Consider the following 18,909-nt stretch of genomic DNA (forward strand, 5'->3'; position numbering starts at 1 on the left):
ATGGCTATCGGGCTCAGTAATTAGATTGAGCAGCTCCGAGCCCGGGTTCGAGTGTGGGCGGGGGAGTGGGGGGGGAACATCGACGGAGGGCTTTCAGGCTGCAGAGTAACACTGGATTAATTCACTTCTGAATTTGGGATCATTGTTTATCTGATGAGTGAAACTGAACCGGTGTAGAAAAGATGTGATTAACGCATAAATACTAAAAGATTTCATAATCATTTATTTATGCTGGTATTACACAGTCGTTTGAAAGAAAATGACATTGTTGATTTGTTGTTTGGTCCTAAAAATTACAAAAGAATCTTGTTTTGGTCACTTCCTGTTTCTAGATCATCTGGCTTCTGAGAAACAGTTGAATGCATATTAAAAATACATTTCCAGATTTTTATTTTATAATTCCAGAGTGAAATGAAAGATGATACCATTTGTTGATTGATTTTTTTAAAAAAATTTTTATTATTTTTTCTTTTTTCCTGTTTGTGGGCTGTTTTTGTTTGAACTTTGACCTCTGTACTCAGAAACCTTCTTCGTGTTTTTTAATGTTTCAGATCACCCAGGAGGCCGGTGAGTTCATGATCACCTTTCCCTACGGCTACCATGCCGGATTCAACCACGGCTTCAACTGCGCCGAGTCCACAAACTTCGCCAGCATCCGGTGGATCGATTACGGGAAAGTCGCCAAGCAGGTGAGTGTGCCGGCTGGACAGAGTCACTCCGGTTCCCACCTGTTTGGAAAAGCAGCACGCGGTCCCACTTTACCTTATGTGCATGCTCGTGATTACATTGTAATTACAGTGGCACAACTATATTTCAGTTGTTGTCTGTACTGCAGTCAAAACGTTTTTCCAAGGTTACAAATGGAATTTGTCCTTTTCCTCACGATTATATAAACCTGTTGATTCCAAATGTTACAAGACAGATGTTTGCATGTGTAAGTAAAATACAACATATGTCCAGTGTAGTTACATTACAGTTACCTCTGTAATTACTGTGTAATAACACCTGTATTAGCGCCACTGAATGTGAAATGGGACCCAGAACACTGCTGGATCTGCATTCCTGCAGCGCACAGAAACCCTGTGACTGGGGGGTGGGGGCTCTTGTGTCTAAATGAGCGGAGCTGTTCTGCACTTTCAGCGGGTGGCGTGGTGTGGTGTGGTTCAGCCGTACTGTGCATCACACCGGCTCTCACAGGCCACACGCGTCCCTGTCGCTCGCCGCGTGCCTAGCCCGGTCTTTACATACTCAATAAGCCTTGAACCTGAGCTGCCACCTCATTTGGGGGCAAGCGACAGCGCCCACGCCCCCCCCCCCCCCCACTCCCCTCGCCGCCCCCAGTTCTGATTAAAGTCAAGGTAAATTATCGAGCGTGTGACAGATGGGTTCTCTGTTCGTTATTATTTCTGAGCTTGCCGGATGTCTCTTGATGAGTCTGTGCGTGTGTGTGTGTGTGCGTGTGTGTGTGTGTGTGTGCGCGCTTGGGTCTGTGTTCATTGAATGGTTTCAGGCCATCATGATAAACAGTAATAAAGGAGAAAATTAAAAGAAGACAGAATAAGAAGCAAACTGATAAACAGACACAGAGAGCAAGAGTTGTAGAAGTGGAAACCAGTGGGTGTTGATGTCCTGGCTTGGTCTATACTGGATACTCTGTGGTCATGCGTAGCCTAGATGCTCCTGATGTGTTCTTACGTTCTTAAGTGCTCCATCATTGGACAACTGCATGTACGTAGAGGCAGTGCTGGTGCTCTCTAGATTGCAGGTAAATGGCAGGCCTTGATGGTCATTGTGTATTGTTATGCTTTAATGTCCTTTGGTGTGGTTTATTGTAAAAGAAATGCTTCAGTTCTGCTTGTCACAGTGACAGTCCTGCTCCAGGCCAGTGAATGCGTGACTGCATGGTTGGGGGGGCGTGGCATAGATTCCCCAGGTACAGGCGGCCAATCAGAGAAGGGATGCGGGTGAAGCAGCTGATCCATTAGGCGTTTGTTTTACTTTCCCGTCCCCAAACGGCTTCGTCTCTCCGTTTTGTCATCCCGTGGTGGATGGTGGGAAAGGCCGCGAGTAGAGTCTTCCTCCTCCTCCGCCGCGTTCTGCTTTCAGTCGAGCCTCGTTTCCTCTCTCTCGCTCTCTCTCTCTCTCTCTCTCGGCAGCAGCTGATGGCTTTCCTTTGCCAGCTTCTTTCTCTGGCGGCTTTTTTCTGTCGGTAATTCTCTAAACCCACCTGGCTGGCCGGGATTCAGACGCCGCTTTGTCTGGACGAACGGCGGAAACAAACGGGGCCCTCGCGGGGCCCTCGAGGGGCCCCTGGCTGCGCACGCACACGCCCGTCTTTAATCCCGCCTGCCCCCCCGGGGGACCCCGTCCTTTTGTCCCGCTCCCCCGTTTTGGCGCTGAGTACCCCCGTTTGGAGATAACTGCAGTTGCGACCGGATTTCTGACGGATGGCTTTTTGTTTTTGTTTTCCTGTCCCTTTTGGCGCGGGCCGCGCCGTCGCTAGCTGGAGGGGAGTGCGATAAGGAGCTTCTGAAGAGCGTCCCGCGCTAGTCTGCCGGCAGCGGGGCTCTGCGCTTAAAGCAAGGGTCCCAAACTCCAGGGCCGCTGTCTGTCCTGGCTTTTGTGATTTTCCTTTCGTGCCAATTTAGGCCTTTGAAACAGGGTGTGTACAGAATCTTTAGCCAATCAGTGTCTTCAATTAAGCACTTAAGAGCAGGAACACATCAGAAGCCAACAGACACAGCGGCCCTCCTGGATTTGAGTTTGGGGTCCCTGGCTTGAGGGATATTTCACTTTCTTGAGTTCATTTTTTGATATTGCTTCAGTTTAAATGAATGTTTTAGACTGGCTCGGACAGTTTTTGTAGACAATGAAGAATATTTTGGTGTTTGTGGTTTGAAACAAGACAGTACACTTCTGGTAACTCTAAATCAGTTTGCATTGCGACGTTGGACTGTACCGTGCAGTAATGCGGTCACCTGAAATAAAAGGAACACCTGACATTCTTCAGCCACACTCTTATAAAGGGGAACAGATTGGTGCTCAATACCCAGAAGAACAACTACACGTGAGCAAACAAAAGGGATCTTTTAATGAATGAATACGTTTATCGGGTATTATTCTTTCAGATTAGTCACTACTGGAGTTTTACGGTTGCTTTTAACTTCTTTTTGCTTTTTGGTTTGACTTTACGTTGACGAACAGCTTGGCGCAAGCATCAAAACACCATTCCAGTCAGACTCTGAGGATTTAGGCGGTGGTTACCCGTTAAATCGGACACTTTCTGACATCGTTTATGTGACTTGCATCGCTCAGGAGCCTCCATAAAGTCACAATGAGTCTTTTAAATGAACCTTTTTAAATGGCATTCTGGGTATTTGGTGAAGCCTTCAAGAGCTCATGCTGTTTGTGTGTTTATTTCATCGCTTGGCGCTTTAACCACACACACACACCTAGCACAAACTGGGGGAAATGTAGAGCCTAAAAGAATAACTCATTTAAGAATAATTTTAAAACTGCCCACCAGTCATTCAGGCATTTCACACTGCTACAGAGTCTGGAACCTCACTGTCCACTGTAACGCAGAAAGATTTGTAAATAACCGATCTTTTTCTTTCCCTGGGTTTTTATGCATTTGTTGATACTACCCTAGAGTTTAACTTCTCTATCCATCAGAATGTTCAAATATTCAAGATTTTTTTTTCTAAATTTGTAAGAACCAAAACTGGCGCATAACATGTCAGTCACCTTGACAAGTTTACAAGGGATAGCTCCCCATAAAAATGATTGTGACTCATTTTCTTTTTCATAAATGTGACTCCTTTGCCAACCTAGTTTCTCATGAAAACAACATAATTTATGGTTATATTTTATGGTTATTTTTTATTTTTATTTGTTGGCTTTTCAAAGAGATTTTGAAGCAGAACCTTTGGTGGATCTTTCATTCCTTTTAGAATGGGCTTATAAAATCTGAAAACAATATGTCATAGAGAACTATCATTACTGAGTAAAACAAAAGTGTATCTGTTGTGAGAAAGTGAATAAATTACCTTCGTTTTAAGGTGAACTCTCTTCAACTTATGATGCACTTCATAAAAACAACACACCACATATGATAGCAGCTGCAACTGGAGAGTCTCGCATTGTAAAGATTCGCAGCAGTAAAATGAATCACAAGTGTTCATTCGTGGACAGAGCGCTACGCAGTGAACATTTAGCCCTGAATCGCCTCCGAGCGAGGTAACTTTTCAGAGCGTAAAGTTAAAGTATGATTCATGCACACGGCTGGTCGTTAGCTGTAGGCTACTGCAGCAGCTACACAACAGGTGGCTTAAGTTTCCTCAAACTAGCACTAGCGCTCGTTGCCCTGGAGACATTGTTGAATGCAGCAGACGTACCCTGTGAATGGGCGCCAGAGCTAAAAACAGACTGCATTATGGGAACGGGTGACCCGGGGCTCTGGCTGCCATGCGGGCGTCCTAAAGCCTTAGCGTGCGGTCCGCTTTACTGCCTGAAGTGGGAGGGGAGGCGTGGGAGATTAACGCGCTTTGAACTTAACGACTTACCAAGATGGGCCAGGGGGGAGAGGTGGACTGCGCTACTGCTGTCGCTACGGATGCCGCGGTCTCCAGGGCCGAGGCTCCTGCCGCAGGCCCGCGTCTCCTCTCGGACCTGCCCCCCGGCCCGTTTCTATCCGCCTCCCCGCCTCCGCTCTGATGTCAGCGGTTGGCACGGCGATCTTCCCCGGGCCGCCGTGACTAATCTGCGGCGGCGGGGCCCGCGTGCGCGGTTCCGCTTCGGAGAGCGATTGGTGCCGCGAGGCCTCCCAGGCGCCGCTGCCAGGATGACCATATGTGGAAGAGCAGGTGCAATTTGGACGAGTCTAATGATAAATAACAGCACGAGGAGCTTAGCTCTCCTGTGCGTCTGAGCACAGCGTACGTGTGTTCAGTACAGTGGACTGTGCGTCTGAGCACAGCGTATGTGTGTTCAGTAAAGTAGACTGTGTATGCGAGCACAGCGTATGTGTGTTCAGTAAAGTAGACTGTGTATGCGAGCACAGCGTACGTGTGTTCAGTGCAGTAGACTGTGTGTGCGAGCACAGCGTATGTGTGTTCAGTAAAGTAGACTGTGTATGCGAGCACAGCGTACGTGTGTTCAGTGCAGTAGACTGTGTGTGCGAGCACAGCGTATGTGTGTTCAGTACAGTAGACTGTGCGTCTGAGCACAGCGTACGTGTGTTCAGTACAGTAGACTGTGTGTGCGAGCACAGCATGCGTGTGTTCAGTAAAGTAGACTGTGTGTGCGAGCACAGCGTACATATGTTCAGTAGACTGTGTATTTGAGCACAGCATACGTGTGTACAGTAGACTGTGTTTGCGAGCACAGCATACATGTGTTCAATAGAATGTGTGCGATCACAGACGTACACAGGTTCGATAGACTGTGTGTGAGCACAGTTTACATGGATTCAGTAGACTGTGCATGCCTGCGCAGTTTATGTGGGGTCACTAGACTGTGCGTGTGGGGGAACAGCGTGTACGCGGGTTCACAACGCCAAACTGAGTGACGCTGAGTCATGACGCCTGGCCTGTAGCTCGCAAAAACGCTCCATGCCTCTGCGCTCCTCTGCTTTTAAACTGATGAGTCACAGCCAGGAAATCGCCGTGGTTTCCATCAGTGAGTTTGCCCGTTGTAGCCAATGGCGTCATTCAAGGTACGAGCGCTGTATGTGACACAGGAACAATTGAAAAGGCCCGTTTCCTGCAGGCGTTCCTTCTTCACCCTCCTGATGCCGCTCTTTATTTTAATGTGTGTTGAGTCTGTGAGGCAAAGAAGGGGACAATAAAGTTGAGTTGAATTTAATTATTAATTATGTTTGCATGCTAGGTTGAGATAGGTCAGTGAGGTCTCGTGAACCCTAAGATTATGAATATGATGTACATTGTACACAGTTAACTGCTTCCATAAACAGTGTGTGTGGGACTGCTGCAATTCTTTGCATTATGGTGTATGCTCTAAGGAGTGACTGAAATTAGACGATACGCAGCATACTATGCAATGAAAGACTATGGAAGTGTCTGTTATTCAGTGATAGGGATTTGACCAGGTTCACATGCTGTGCTGGCTTTCCAAAAAGCAAATGATTTGACACATACTGCCATATTGAGCTGTTGGCTAGTTAGCAGTAGCTGCATCGCGCGGTAAAGATATTCACAATGCGTGGTGGGCGAACGTAAATGTTTGCGGAACACGCCCCGCTTTCTGTGCTGCTTCAGCGTTCGGTAACGTCCTTCCGCCGATGGAGCAGAAGCAGAAAAGTGGGGAGTAAAAAAAGAAAAGAAAAGAAAACTGCGCTCCCTAGATGCCTTGGCCGATTAAAGGCCAATATTTGCCATGTTTGACCTGGCAGGCTAATTGAAAATGTGGCTGCGGCTGTTTCTGCCTTTACAGCGTTCGGCAGGGCAGCCTGAAAGTCCCGAGTTTTATGACAGCTGTAAAGCAGAAGTAATACTAATAAAAAAATAAATAAAAAATAAGGGTCTCCTAGGTGGTTCTGACAAAATTAACTCAGGCAGTTAAATTCGGGGAATTCGGGGACAAATCGGGTTTGTCTGCGGCCTGAAACGGTGGAGACAGTATCGTTTTCAGACTAGAGTAGACGAGCTGAAAGAGGACGATGAACAGTAATCATCTGCTACAGGAACTCTGTCCTCGCAGTTTAGACCTCCCCCTTCATCGCAGACTCTAACCTCTCAGTTTCCATGGTGTTGTAAACTCCGCCCATCTTTAGCGTGATTGGTTCAAAGACCCCCCCCCCCCCTTCTAGCACAAACCTGGTAATCTTACCCGCGTTGCAGTAAATATGTGTCTTTGATCGCAGTGATCTACCGCGTATGATGGTTCGAATGACTTCTGCAAGCGTTTTTTTTGTGTATGTCTGTTGGTTGACGGTACCGTAAGCACATTTGTCAAAGCGATGATTTTGACTTTGAGGTCAGGCAAGGTGAGCTTCACGCTAGACCCGTTTCCCAGATTCCTCCGATCGCACATTTCCTTAATTGCTTTCATGGTAGATATGGTGTAGGCTCCAGTGAGCCCGGATGAAGAAGGGTTGAAATGACAGTGATTAAAGTGTTAGGTTTCAGGCAGGTGTCCATTAGGCCCTTAATCAAAATCTAAGCAGCATGAAATTGACATTTTCAACTTTTTTCTCTCTCTCGCGCTCCGCACTCTCTCCCGTACGCGATGCTCACCGAACTGAACTGTCGTGTATATCCCTTCGCATACGGAAGCTGTGACCTGTGTCTGTGTGGTGGTGCTTCTGCTGTGATGATTTCCGTTGACCTTTCTCCAAGCCCCGCCCCCTCCTTAGCGCCCGCGCCTCGTGCCTGACCCTACAGACGGGATCGCAGAGCGGGAAAAAAGGCGGCTTTTTGAAGCGGGTTGTTGTGGGTCGAGCGTTCTCGCACGCGGGGGCCAGCGCCTGATCGCTAGTCATCAGCGCTGGGGAGGAAAATAAACGGGGGGGGAAGACGCGTCGTTGGGATGTTTCCGCTTCCGAAGTTTCTAGCGGCATGGTGTTGTGCGCTAATCGCAGAACGTCGACCCCCCCCCCCCAGCCTGTCTCATGAGCCCTCTCGCTCTTTCACATGCACCCCCCCTGTTTCTCTAAAACATTTGAGCTTGATTGGTCCATCACCATGTCAATCACAAAATTCTTCCAATCCTCTGTCTTCTCTGCTTCTCTCACCCCTCCTGGTCCAGCCCCCGGATCGATAAAACACTCTGCATGTGGCTTACTCTGGAGGTGAACAGTGGGGGGGGGGGGTCGGGTGGGGTGATGGGGGTGTTCTCTGCCATTAATTTACCTCCTCTGGTCATAAGTCTGCAATTAGCCCCCCCCCCCTGCCTGCAGTGGAAGTGCTCTCACTCCAGGAGGTTTTCACAGTCAGCAGGGTGGAAGAAAGGAACAGACTACCAGTGTGACACCGCCCCCCATCCCTCCCCCTGCGCCCCCCCCCCCCCCCCGCCTGCATCCCCCCGGTCACCCAGATACAGCGGGGTTGTTTTGATGCAGGATTTGATAGATTTGTTTGCCGCCGCGTTCATTTGCTCCGTATCAGAAAGCCGACAGCCCGGAAAATGAAAATTTGCCTTTTCTGCCTGACTGTTTGGGGTCACATCTGAAGGTGTTCTCCCCACTGTTGCCTTTTCATATTTATGCACTTCCAAACTTTCTCAGCGTTCTGGCGCGCGCAGGATGGCGTATTAACGCGCCCTCGCACATTTTTTTGGGCTTTTTCGGAACCCGGAACGGGGCCGGTGCATTTCTCTCAGGTGACATTTAATTATTTAGTGATCGTGAGAATGCAAAACAAAAAAAAAAAACTGAACAAGAGAAACCTTTATTTCCAGTGTGAGGTTACTGTTTATACCCGGTATTCCTATAGGAATTATGTAACTGCTTGAAAAGAAATTCTGCTTTTCAATAAATTACATAATCTTGATACACATGAACAATGTCAAATGCATAGTGCAGGAAAAACTCACTGTCAGCATGAAATTTCACTTTGGGCTGATGATGATTCAGTGTATACTGTGGAGGTATTTACCCTATTTGGAGCACTCAGGTTGTGCTTATAGGCTTTTCTTTTTCAGCACTGCAAGGTCCTTTGTCAATTTGGGGGGGGGGGGGGGGGGGTACGTAAGGTCCCCCCCGAGGACAGTGATGCCAGCCACCCCCCTCTTTTCACTCTGCAGCTTAGCTGCACTGTCACTGCGTTGAAGGCGTACCCCTCACGCGCCCTGGTCTGCACTTGCCTGATCCACCACAGGGGGCGCTGTTGTGCTCCATGTCTGAATGAGAGTGAATCTGCTGACTGACTCCCTCACTGGCAGCAGTGTACAGCCCGTTACGGCCCGTCCTGTGGGGCCGCCGCCCATAGGTGGCGCCACCACAAAATTGAGCATTCTTTTTTGAAGGAAGAAAGGAGTAGTCTCAAGTTATTCTTTCTGACCGTGTTCTGGTTTGTTCCACTTTTCTGTGGTTCTCCATCCCCAAAACGTGCATTTTCCATTTTCCTCACCCCTCTATTTCAGGTCTGTTGCTGAAATAACTGGCCCGTGATTTCATTTAGGAAAATATCGTTTTTTTATTCCCACATTAAAAAAAAAAAAAAAAAACTGCGCATTTACTTTACTGAGCAAAATAAACTGGCTTAAAGAGCGTCAGCATTTAAATGCGAAGGCTGACGAGGGAATTGAAATATCGCTTTTAATGTTTGTTGTCCCCCTGATATCGCTGTTCCTGAAGACGTTAAGCTGGAATGCTTTTGCCTTGGAGAAAAAATGCATTCGTATTTTAGTAAGTTTTCTCAGCCAATAAGTTTCTCATCCGAAAAGTTTGACGCAGTGTTTGGGGTTCTGAAAACCGCGGCACGATTTCTGCCTTCTCCTGCCGCGGCTGCTTTAAAGGATTTTCAATTTAAAGGAACTGATATCGAGAGAGAGAGAGAGAGAGAGAGAACCATACAATCTTTAGATTTAATTTTGCTTTTCTGTCTTATTTTTCCCCCCATAAATTCACATCATCCGGCTGTAAGAATTTAGAATATGATTTTTGCATTGTGTTTCCGTGGCGACATCACCAACGTGAAGCGGTCTGTGATTATATTTCTACTCCCATTATGGCCTTCAGTTATAATGCCACCATTTTTTGTTGATGTCCTCGTTAAAGACCCTGCCTTGAAATAATAATTAGTAATTAGACTTGCCTGAGTTAGAGTGTGAATATTGGAATTTAGCACATTATGAGAATGATATTTCATGTGAGATTTTGTCTCAAGTGTGTTCTTCCTAGCTGTCATTCATTATTACCCACATTATTTATCAGTTGAAAACAAGCAGCCATTAATTTAACCAAATAAAAAAGCTGGTAAGTGGTATCCTTACTCTTTGGTCTTTAACTGAATTGCACAGTTTCCTTCAATGATCTGTCATTAGGCAGTGACAGTAATGGATAGAGTCCTCCTTTTGAGGTAATTAGATTAAATTAAAATGCATGTCTTCTAGCAGCGATGTTCACAAACTGTAATTAAAATGAATTTGCTGAGAACAGAAAGGAAATGGAGAGGTGGTCTCTCTAGGACTGACTTGAAGGAGACTGCATGTCCTAAACGAGGACAGCACAGTTTCCTTAGTTTCTTCTTCTTCTTCGTCACCATCGTCGTCTTCTTAATGGTAGGAGTTGTATTAGTAATGGTAAGGGTGGTGGTGGTATTGGTAATGGTAAGAGTGGTATTAGTAATGGTAAGGGTGGTGGTGGTATTGGTAATGGTAGGAGTGGTATTAGTAATGGTAGGAGTGGTATTGATAGTGGCAGTAGCTGTATTAGTAATGGTAAGTATGGTTTTGGTAATGGTTGTACTGGTATTGGTAAAGGTGGTAGTGCCATGTGCACCCCCCCCCACACGCGCGCACAACGCCAGGCTTACACTCCTGTTGCTACAACACGCACAGCACACAAGACTGAAGTTATAATGCCAGTGAGCGATGTCTGAGATTATCTGGGTGGTTAATTCCAAGTAATTGTGCAGCAGCCATGCACCGCTGCATCGAAACCTTTAATTGTGCTGCTCAGATGAACCTCTGTTCCTCTCCAGCTCAGTCTGGCTTCCCCATGTTTACTGACTCATAAAATGGACAATGTAGCAAGAGCGTGCTCAAACAATGCGAAAGGTGGGGGTTTCCAGGAACCCCAAATCTGCTGTTCCTCTGCCAACCTGTGCACGTAACGCTGCCTCAGAACCGAGCCAAAGTTCTGCATTTTTCTTCACAGCTGCTGTGTAAGAGCAGTGAACCCACAGCAAACCCCAGCCGCATTTCTCACGAGCTGAAATGAAGAACGCGACAGTAAATCTGTGCTGTGAAATGATAATTATAATGGTGATGATAAACCAGATTGTGTTATTCTGGCTAATGGGCTCAAGCGTTATTGATGAACATTACTGATGAAGTGATATGATGTGGCAGTAAAATGTGAGCCGTCACATGGTGGAATTGAACTTATATAAAAATGAAATATTCCTTTTGATCCCATTTAGTGGTTTGCTGACTATATAGACAATCTAATCAGTCTCTTTTAGGATTTAATATCCGGTACGCTACGGAAGAAGCTCTAATAAAGTTCAATAAAATGAAAGATAATGAATATTGTTCTTTGTCGTGGTGGTGTTATCCAGGACGGCAGGCAGAAAATGTTTTTAAAGCGTTCTCTTTTATTGTCTGTAGATATTACTTTTTATTAATGCAGTGACTCGTGACAACTCCTCACACCTTCCCCTTATGCAGTTTGGCTATTTTTTAAATTTATTTTTAGTAAAGTAACAAACTAACATAATTGTATTGACCATAAGAACAGCAGAATTGTCCTGATTATATCTATAACTCCAAATGCTTTATATTTTATGATCCTTCTGTTTTAGAGAGATTAAATTATTTTGCAGTTACAATGATAATGTCCTGGGGAGACATGGAGTTTAGACATTATATTTTCAGTTGTAGGTTTGTACCCATGTGTCTATGCCATGGATGTAGAATTTGTGACCATCATACCTGCGCATTTTTTATTCTATTTTTAGTTATAATTACCACTGTACTGTATACAGGTATCATCAGTGTGTTTATGAAGTATAGAGTTAAAAATGTGGTTATTTTAGCCTCTCTGTAGGCAGTTACACTCAACAGGCAACACCTCTTAGGATCCGACCCTGCTTATGTGAAACCTTTCATGGAAGCTGCTTAAGGCATTATGGATCTTATTTCATTCTGTGCATATGTATAATTATATTTGAAGACATATTAAATTTTCACATATATACATGTAGCTGATTGCGTTGGAAATATATGAGTTGGACAATATTCGTTTTTCCAGATAATTAAATTGAAATGAAGCTATAAACACACTCGCACGCAGACAGTTTATGTAATTAGACGATATGTCAAGTGAAAGAGATGGTCGTATGGGCCTCCCAGTCGGGTCTCCCATCCAGAATATTTACAAGTATGAAGATGCTGAGGTCAAATGGTCACTTAGTCGGGAAGATGGAGATTTCAATTATTTTCCTCCTTTTGCTGTGCTGAAGATTTTTTGAAAGTGAGATTTTACAGTATGAGGTGGTTAGTGATGAGGTCCATATTCTTTCTCAACTAACAGCTGATTGAACAGTGGACTTTACCTTTTTTCAAGTCTTCTTTATGCATTTCGAAATGCAGCTTATGAACCATGTTTTGAACTCGTCTGAATTTGTCATTTTTGTTCATCTTGCTTTTTTGTTCCTGTAAGCCTTTTCTTTTTTTTTTCAGAATATAAATAACAAATACTTTTGGGGGAAAAAAGCACATCCGAATTTCACGTCGGGCTTAAAATAGGATGTTTTCCCCACGCACATGTGCGTATTTGTTTAGATTTTTTTTTTCCGCTTTAATGATTCTCATATTTTGTGACAGCGGATAAAGAATCTATTTCCATTTCAAATGCCCTTCCCCTGGTGCATCTATTAGACCGTGCTAAGGAAACGGCGTTACGTGCCTGTTTCCCGGGCCTGTTCCCTGGGCCTGTCGCTAGTTTACTCTGCCGTCTTAATGGAAGTAATCTAACCCATGCTGGGTTCCTTGACATTTTCGGGAATCAAATCATATCTCTTACTGAGCGAGCAGGTACTTGGAGAAAATGGGCAACCTTTTCCTCCATAATAATGATGTGAACACAGAAGGAAGAGAAACAAGAGGAGCGGATTGGGATGTGTGTCAGACTGAGGGCCCGCCTCTGAGGGACAGAAGTGGCTGGAGTGGGTGCTGTGTGGGGTGGGAGTGGGAGGGGAGGGGAGGGGAGGGGGCGGCTGGGCTGAAGGGTGATGATGGAGCAACGGTTGAGGGGGGGCGGGGCTGGGTTGAGAGGACAGAAGGGAGTGGGCTGTGTTTGATGAGAGAGGAGGGGTGGGGCTCAGTGATGAGAGAGAAGGAGCGGGGCTGAGTGTTTGATCGCAGAGGGTGAGGGGCGGGGCTGAGTGTTTGATGAGAGAGAAGGAAGGGGAGGGGCAGGGGAAGCTCGTCCTCCCGCTGAGCGCGGCCGTCCGTTAGAGCGGGGCCCGACTTTCCCGCCAAGGGCACGGCTTTGCGCTCGTCATCACTTTCTCTCTCCCGCCGCCGTCCCCGCTCGCCCGTCCCGCTGACCTCAGGCGATTCCCACGCCTGCCATACGTCACATCGCATCACACACGCGCTTCCCAGGAAGGCCGAGCCCCCGCTCACCTTCGCCCGCCTTCCCCCCCCCCGTGCTCCTTATGCCAGGTGGGGCTCTTTTTATACCAAAAACGAGAAATTGGGGCTGTTTTTACCGCATGCGGAGTGGTGAGTTTTGAACTTTAGCGGACTTGGTGTTCGCTGAAGGCAGCCTGGGTCATGCAGATCGAGCCTCTGAGCCCAGAAGCACAGGCCATGATTCGGTCGATTGCCTTGTTAGACGAAGCGGTTTGAGCAGAGTTCCTGCCTTCTCTGCACTTTATACAGTTTTCCCTTACTATTGGCCTAACACCTTCCGCAGACTTCCACGTGCGTACTGTATATCTCACACATCTCATTCTGTGTGAGAGCATTCGAGTTCAGTTTGTTAAACTTCTGTAATAAACCGGTTTGTTTTAGTGTGCGCTCTGAAGAAATACGGCCGTATGCATCATAAACAAGTCATGAAAGCCTCCATTCCGACACGAGAACTCAAATCAATGCGTCTTTCCACTTTTTTTATTTCTTTAGATTGCTTATCTCTAATGTTATTTCTTTCTGTTTATCGTCCCCGTGTTATTACCTGTTACCTTTTTCAGATTTTTTTTTATTTTTATTTTTTTTCGAGATTTCATTAGACAATTTTATGCGGTAATGTTCCCCCTCTGAAGCGTTATCGTGACAGCCCGGTCAGGTGCCGCGGCACGCGTCGTGATTGATTCGCGACGCGCCGTTCCTTCGCTCGCTGCGTCGGGGGGGGTCAGGTTGGTGGGGGGGGATTTATTTGTTCGTGGATGATAGACATCTTTATTAGCGGAATAGAATTGTCTAAACCCTTTAAACGCGCGTTTATCTGCGGCGCGGAGTCTGGGCCTCGCCCCCCCCCCCCGGCGGCCCCTCGCCATTCATCACCGCGGCGACCGGGGGAGTCTGAGCGTTTGCCCTCTCTGTCGGCGTGAAGGGCGGGCTCTGACGGAGAGCGGGATAGCGGGGGGGCTGATTCCCACCGGCGGGCTGTGTGAGGCCGACGCCCACCCGCGCGCGCGGCCCGTGTTCGCCGATACCGGATCGTTTCCTGTCAATCGCCCCGGGGCCGTCTGGGCGGGGGGGTCCTTACCCCGGGCTGGGGGCCCCTTACATACGACTTTGGTATTCCTCCCAAATCAGTTTTGGCAATTTTTACCGGAATTTTAACAAGTGGTTAATTGTTCTTAATTCCATGCCTTTAATGTCTATTGAGGGATTGATGTATCCTCTTAAGGTCACATTAGAGAAAGCTCTGAGCCATGAGATATACATGTCTTATATTCGCACTTTAGTACCTATAATCAGTCGGGACAACTAATGTTTTTATTTTCAAATAAAAATGTTTCCTTTAGAAAATGGGTTACCTTTTTTTTTACGCTTTGGAGAGCAGGTTTTTTTGGAAATTTTTTTTTTCCCTCAAAATTGACTGCCCAAAGCTGCATTATGTTAATGAGTTTAAAAATGATAGAACTTAAGCACATGATTTCAACTTTGATTCATCAAGCGATTGACTGTAATGCAAACCAAGTTACACGGGGGGTTTGAGAAACCACCGGACTCCTGGTGCGGGACGTCCCGTTCCCGCCATTTCTCCAGCCCCCCCCCCCTTTCGGCAGCCCCGGCGGACGCCCGCCAGCGTTAATCATACGTCTGGTCTGAGGGGAAAGGTCGGGCTCTTGGCTGGCGGATGATGAGCGAGCTCGCGCCTCTCTCCTGGCAGTAATGGCGGTTGCGTTTGCTCTGGTCTGGGCCCGGCGGGGACGGCCGGTGCCATTAGGGCGACGGGAGAGCGATTCGCGGGGGCTGGGCGGGAGCCCGCCGGACTGTCGCGTCCCCCCGCGGCCTGCGCCTCGCCTTTTAGGGACCTCAGTCCCTCTTCTCCACCGTGTGAAAGAAGGTTCCCCTTTGCTCCTTCTTTTGGAATGAAGCGCTGTGCTTTCTCATTGGCGAGTCATCCGAGCCTGGGTTCTGGGTCCTTTCTGCATTTTACCACTTCCCTTACATTATGTTACAGGCATTTAGCAGACGCTTTTTTCCAGAGCGACTAATCCAGAAGTTTACATTGCATCCATTCATACAGCTGGATATGTACTGAAGCAATGCAGGTGGAGTACCTTGCTCAAGTGTACAACGGCAGTGTTCTCCACAAGAATCAAACTTATTATACTACAATTCCAGAAGAGGAACAGAGGGGGAAAGCTCAGGGGTCAGAAAGTAAACTCAGCCCACAGGCCAAAATAGGGGCTAACAATGTCTTATCAGGGTGAGGACTTCCTTATGATGGCTCCATATGACATCTTTGACATTTTAAAGTTGGAAGTATTGAAGGAAAGCAGAAAAAAGAGACGTTTCTCGTTTCGGGGGTCATTTTGCTGCTGTGTCCCGAGCACGTGTGAAGCACGATCTTTGCCGTTTCCTGTTTTCTGTGTTATTGTTGTGTTGTGGGCTTAAGGGCAGACTGCAGTGCGAGAGGATACGCCACATACATCTCTGACAGGAAACAAAGGACCTCTGTCCTGTCGCCTGTCTCTGGAACCACAAACAAATAGCCTTTAAGCCGTGTCAGAACAAACAGGTTTCTGCGAGTTCCCTCTCTCCGCGAACAGTCCCGCCGTACGGCAGACGCTAAAGGGCTAGCGGGGAAAACGATAGCGGCTATTGGCTAATTGCTTGCATTCTGCAGGTGAAATCTACCTAAAAATTCCCTGCCAGCGTCCTGAACCTCTTGACAGTATGTTATCAATTAGCTGTCAAATCGCATAACGCGGTTTCATTTTGCTACGCACTTTTTTTTAATAGTGTGTAACAAAAGAGGTCTGTAAGAAGCAGCCAATGTCAGCACTTAACCTTGACGTGCGTTCTGGATTCAGTGGACTGGTGACTACAGCACTGGCATGTCTGCCTCATCCCCCCCCCCCAAATGAATTATACACAAATTTGGATAGATGAATATGGACTTTCTGAATGGAGCCGCCAGCCCTGTGAAGTGCTGTGAGTGAAGTAGCGCGGCGCTAAGGAGACCGTGACTTCTACTGATGGTGGGCAGTGGAGGGATCGCGCCGCGCGGCTCTCTGCACTCACTGCCAGCGCCGTTGCGAGAGTCTGTTCTTTTCGTCGAGAAAAGCGTCTTTAGGCAGATTTGCAGAGCGTGAAGGACGCGAAATGCAAAAGCAAACTTGTTTGTCTACATACCACGGAAATGAAATTATCCAGGTATTGTAACTGTGCACAGGCAAATACACTCCTGTGAAATATATTTAGCATTATATATTTTTTACATTCCGCATATTTACAATATATTACATAATATATTTCATTTTCGGAAGGGGTTTATGGTCCCATGGGGTGTGTGCTCTTTTAAAGCTTGAAGGACTGTAACTGGTGAAATAAACAGTGAGCCGAATAATTAATGAGTACTTTTAAGTAAAGAGGAATGCTCTGAGAGAGCAGTACTGGCTTTCTAACTGCTCCTTCTCTAGTTTATTTATATACTGCTAATTATTTCCGAGTGCATGATAGTGGCGCACATTTAGCTGCAATATATATGGTGTGACATTTAATTTAAATCATATATTCAGCATTATTTCTTTATTTGTTTGTTTTCGCAGACTGCAAGTCCACAGGAAATGTTCGAGCAGGGAAAAAAAACAGAGAAAAAAATCTGATTATTAATTCTCTTCTGACATTTCCCTCGGCAACTTAGAGGAGTTACACACAGCTGATAGCGTTAAGCTTCTTTGCTTTTTTAATTGAATATGGGCTTTGACCCAACATTCATATGATCTTGAAATTCTTATTCTCTCTCTTCGCCTCTCTTCTTAACTAGACTCTGGCTTTCTGTCGGTCAGATATAAGAAGACACCGTGTGTACTGTGTCCGGAGAACTGAGATGTGACTCCTCTGAAATCCCTCTCTCACTCCAGTGCGTGAAGCAGATCTGCTTTGCGTGCTTGGCTGCCAGTCCCTATTCCAGCTCTGGATGCCCTTAAGGGGATTGCTTACATGCTCTTAACTGATCTGTATTTAGAGCTTAATTGCCATTAACACTGCGTTTCACACTCAGAGCAGCCCTGAGGGGAGGCTTGCTCTGGGGGCCGGAAGCAGAACTCAGAGTCTTGATATGGGGTGCAGGGGTCCGGTCCTGCAGGGCGAGTCTGGGTGACCCCAGGACAAGAAGGGCACCCTGGGTGAGGCCCCCGCACGACGGACCCAAAAGTTATTGGGACGGGGTCCTGCTGTCATGGCGACGGCGTTGTCTTTGGAGAATTCAAATGAGACTTTAGTTTTTTTAGATGTAACCCCTCCCCACGCACACACACACACACACACACACACACACACGCTTGAAAGCACCCACAGTGCTCTGTGGAAAATAATAACAGCGTTGAGATTTTTCTTGCGTCTCTCCTGACAAAAATGCTTTAATTACAGGGCTGTCTCCCCACCTCAGTCACTCGCTCCCCAGGAAGGCCCCGTCATCGTCTCCCCTGGAGATGTGCGTCAAGCTCGGCGGCCCTCTCTTTCTTACTTCGCTTTATTTATTTATTTGTCCTCCTTTTGAAAAATAAAAAACAGAAGTCTGGGTGCGTTTTTTAATTGCCGTCGGCATTTGAAGGTAAAAGTGAACGCTTTTATGTTTCGCCATGCCCGTATTTCCCAGAAGCTCTGAGATTAGCATATTGCCCGGGAAACAGGCCGCATGTACGCTTCTTTCCGCCTCCTTGTAGGATTTACTTTGGTAAACGCTGTCGTTGTGTATGTAGATATTAACCAAAAATCCAAAGTCCGTGCTCTAGAACTCTCCGTGCCCGCGTGGGAACTATGGTTTCCTCCCACAGTCCAAAAACATGCGGGCTAGGTAAATTGGAGAGTATAAATTGCCCCTAGCTATGAGTGCGTGTGTGAATGGTGTGGGCGCCCTGCGATGACCTGGCGTCCTGTCCAGGGTGTCTTCCTGCCTCTCACCCAATGCATTCTGGGATACACTCCAAGCACCCCTTGACCCTGTGACCCTGATTATGTGTAATGTGTAAAGGATGGATGAATTGTTGTATCAGCATTAGAATGTTGGTATTTGTGATCGTATGCCTTAAATCACAAGCTCGTACACTCAAGTGACCCCTAACATGGCTCCTCCCCCTGCCACTCGTTTGCCAATGCTTTCTTTTATTACCCTTTTATTCATCGTTTGGATGGACGCCTTGTTCTGTTCTGTCTTCCTCCAGGGCTCCCCATTGGCTATCAAGCCTGAATTATTAATTCCTTAATTAGCAATTTAACACTTTATAGGAAACAGGGTTTTAATGGCTCTCTGGTGGACTGTAGAAATAGACTAAAGCATAACCAAATTATGGATGGGGATTCCTCATCTCTGTCCTTTATTGATTCAGATGAGACAGGACAGAAATGCTCTGGGCAACATACCATTACTGTTAACCAATATAAAGTAGGGCAAATGATCAGTACAGTATCATTAGTTTACCAATGCTAAAGTAGACCTAAGGATCGGTACAGTATCATTACTGTCAACCAAATCTAAAGTAGACCTGGAGATCTTAGCTGTGATGGGTCTCCATTTCATGGAATAGTATACCAGAG

The 18,909-nt window shown here is 46.6% G+C and overlaps 1 protein-coding gene across 4 annotated transcripts in view; it reads left to right on the top strand.

Annotated features, from left to right (window-relative positions):
* Positions 1-18,909, top strand: part of LOC135259941 (lysine-specific demethylase 4C-like) — a 128,263-nt gene that overhangs the window by 20,937 nt on the left and 88,417 nt on the right. For all 4 annotated transcript variants that reach the window (XM_064344906.1, XM_064344904.1, XM_064344902.1 and 1 more), the window contains exon 5: positions 552-689. In XM_064344906.1, the coding sequence (XP_064200976.1) occupies positions 552-689 (138 nt within the window). The remainder of the gene's footprint in view (positions 1-551; positions 690-18,909) is intronic.

Source organism: Anguilla rostrata, chromosome 7 (genome assembly GCF_018555375.3).
Source record: "Anguilla rostrata isolate EN2019 chromosome 7, ASM1855537v3, whole genome shotgun sequence".
Taxonomy (NCBI): Eukaryota; Metazoa; Chordata; class Actinopteri; order Anguilliformes; family Anguillidae; genus Anguilla; species Anguilla rostrata.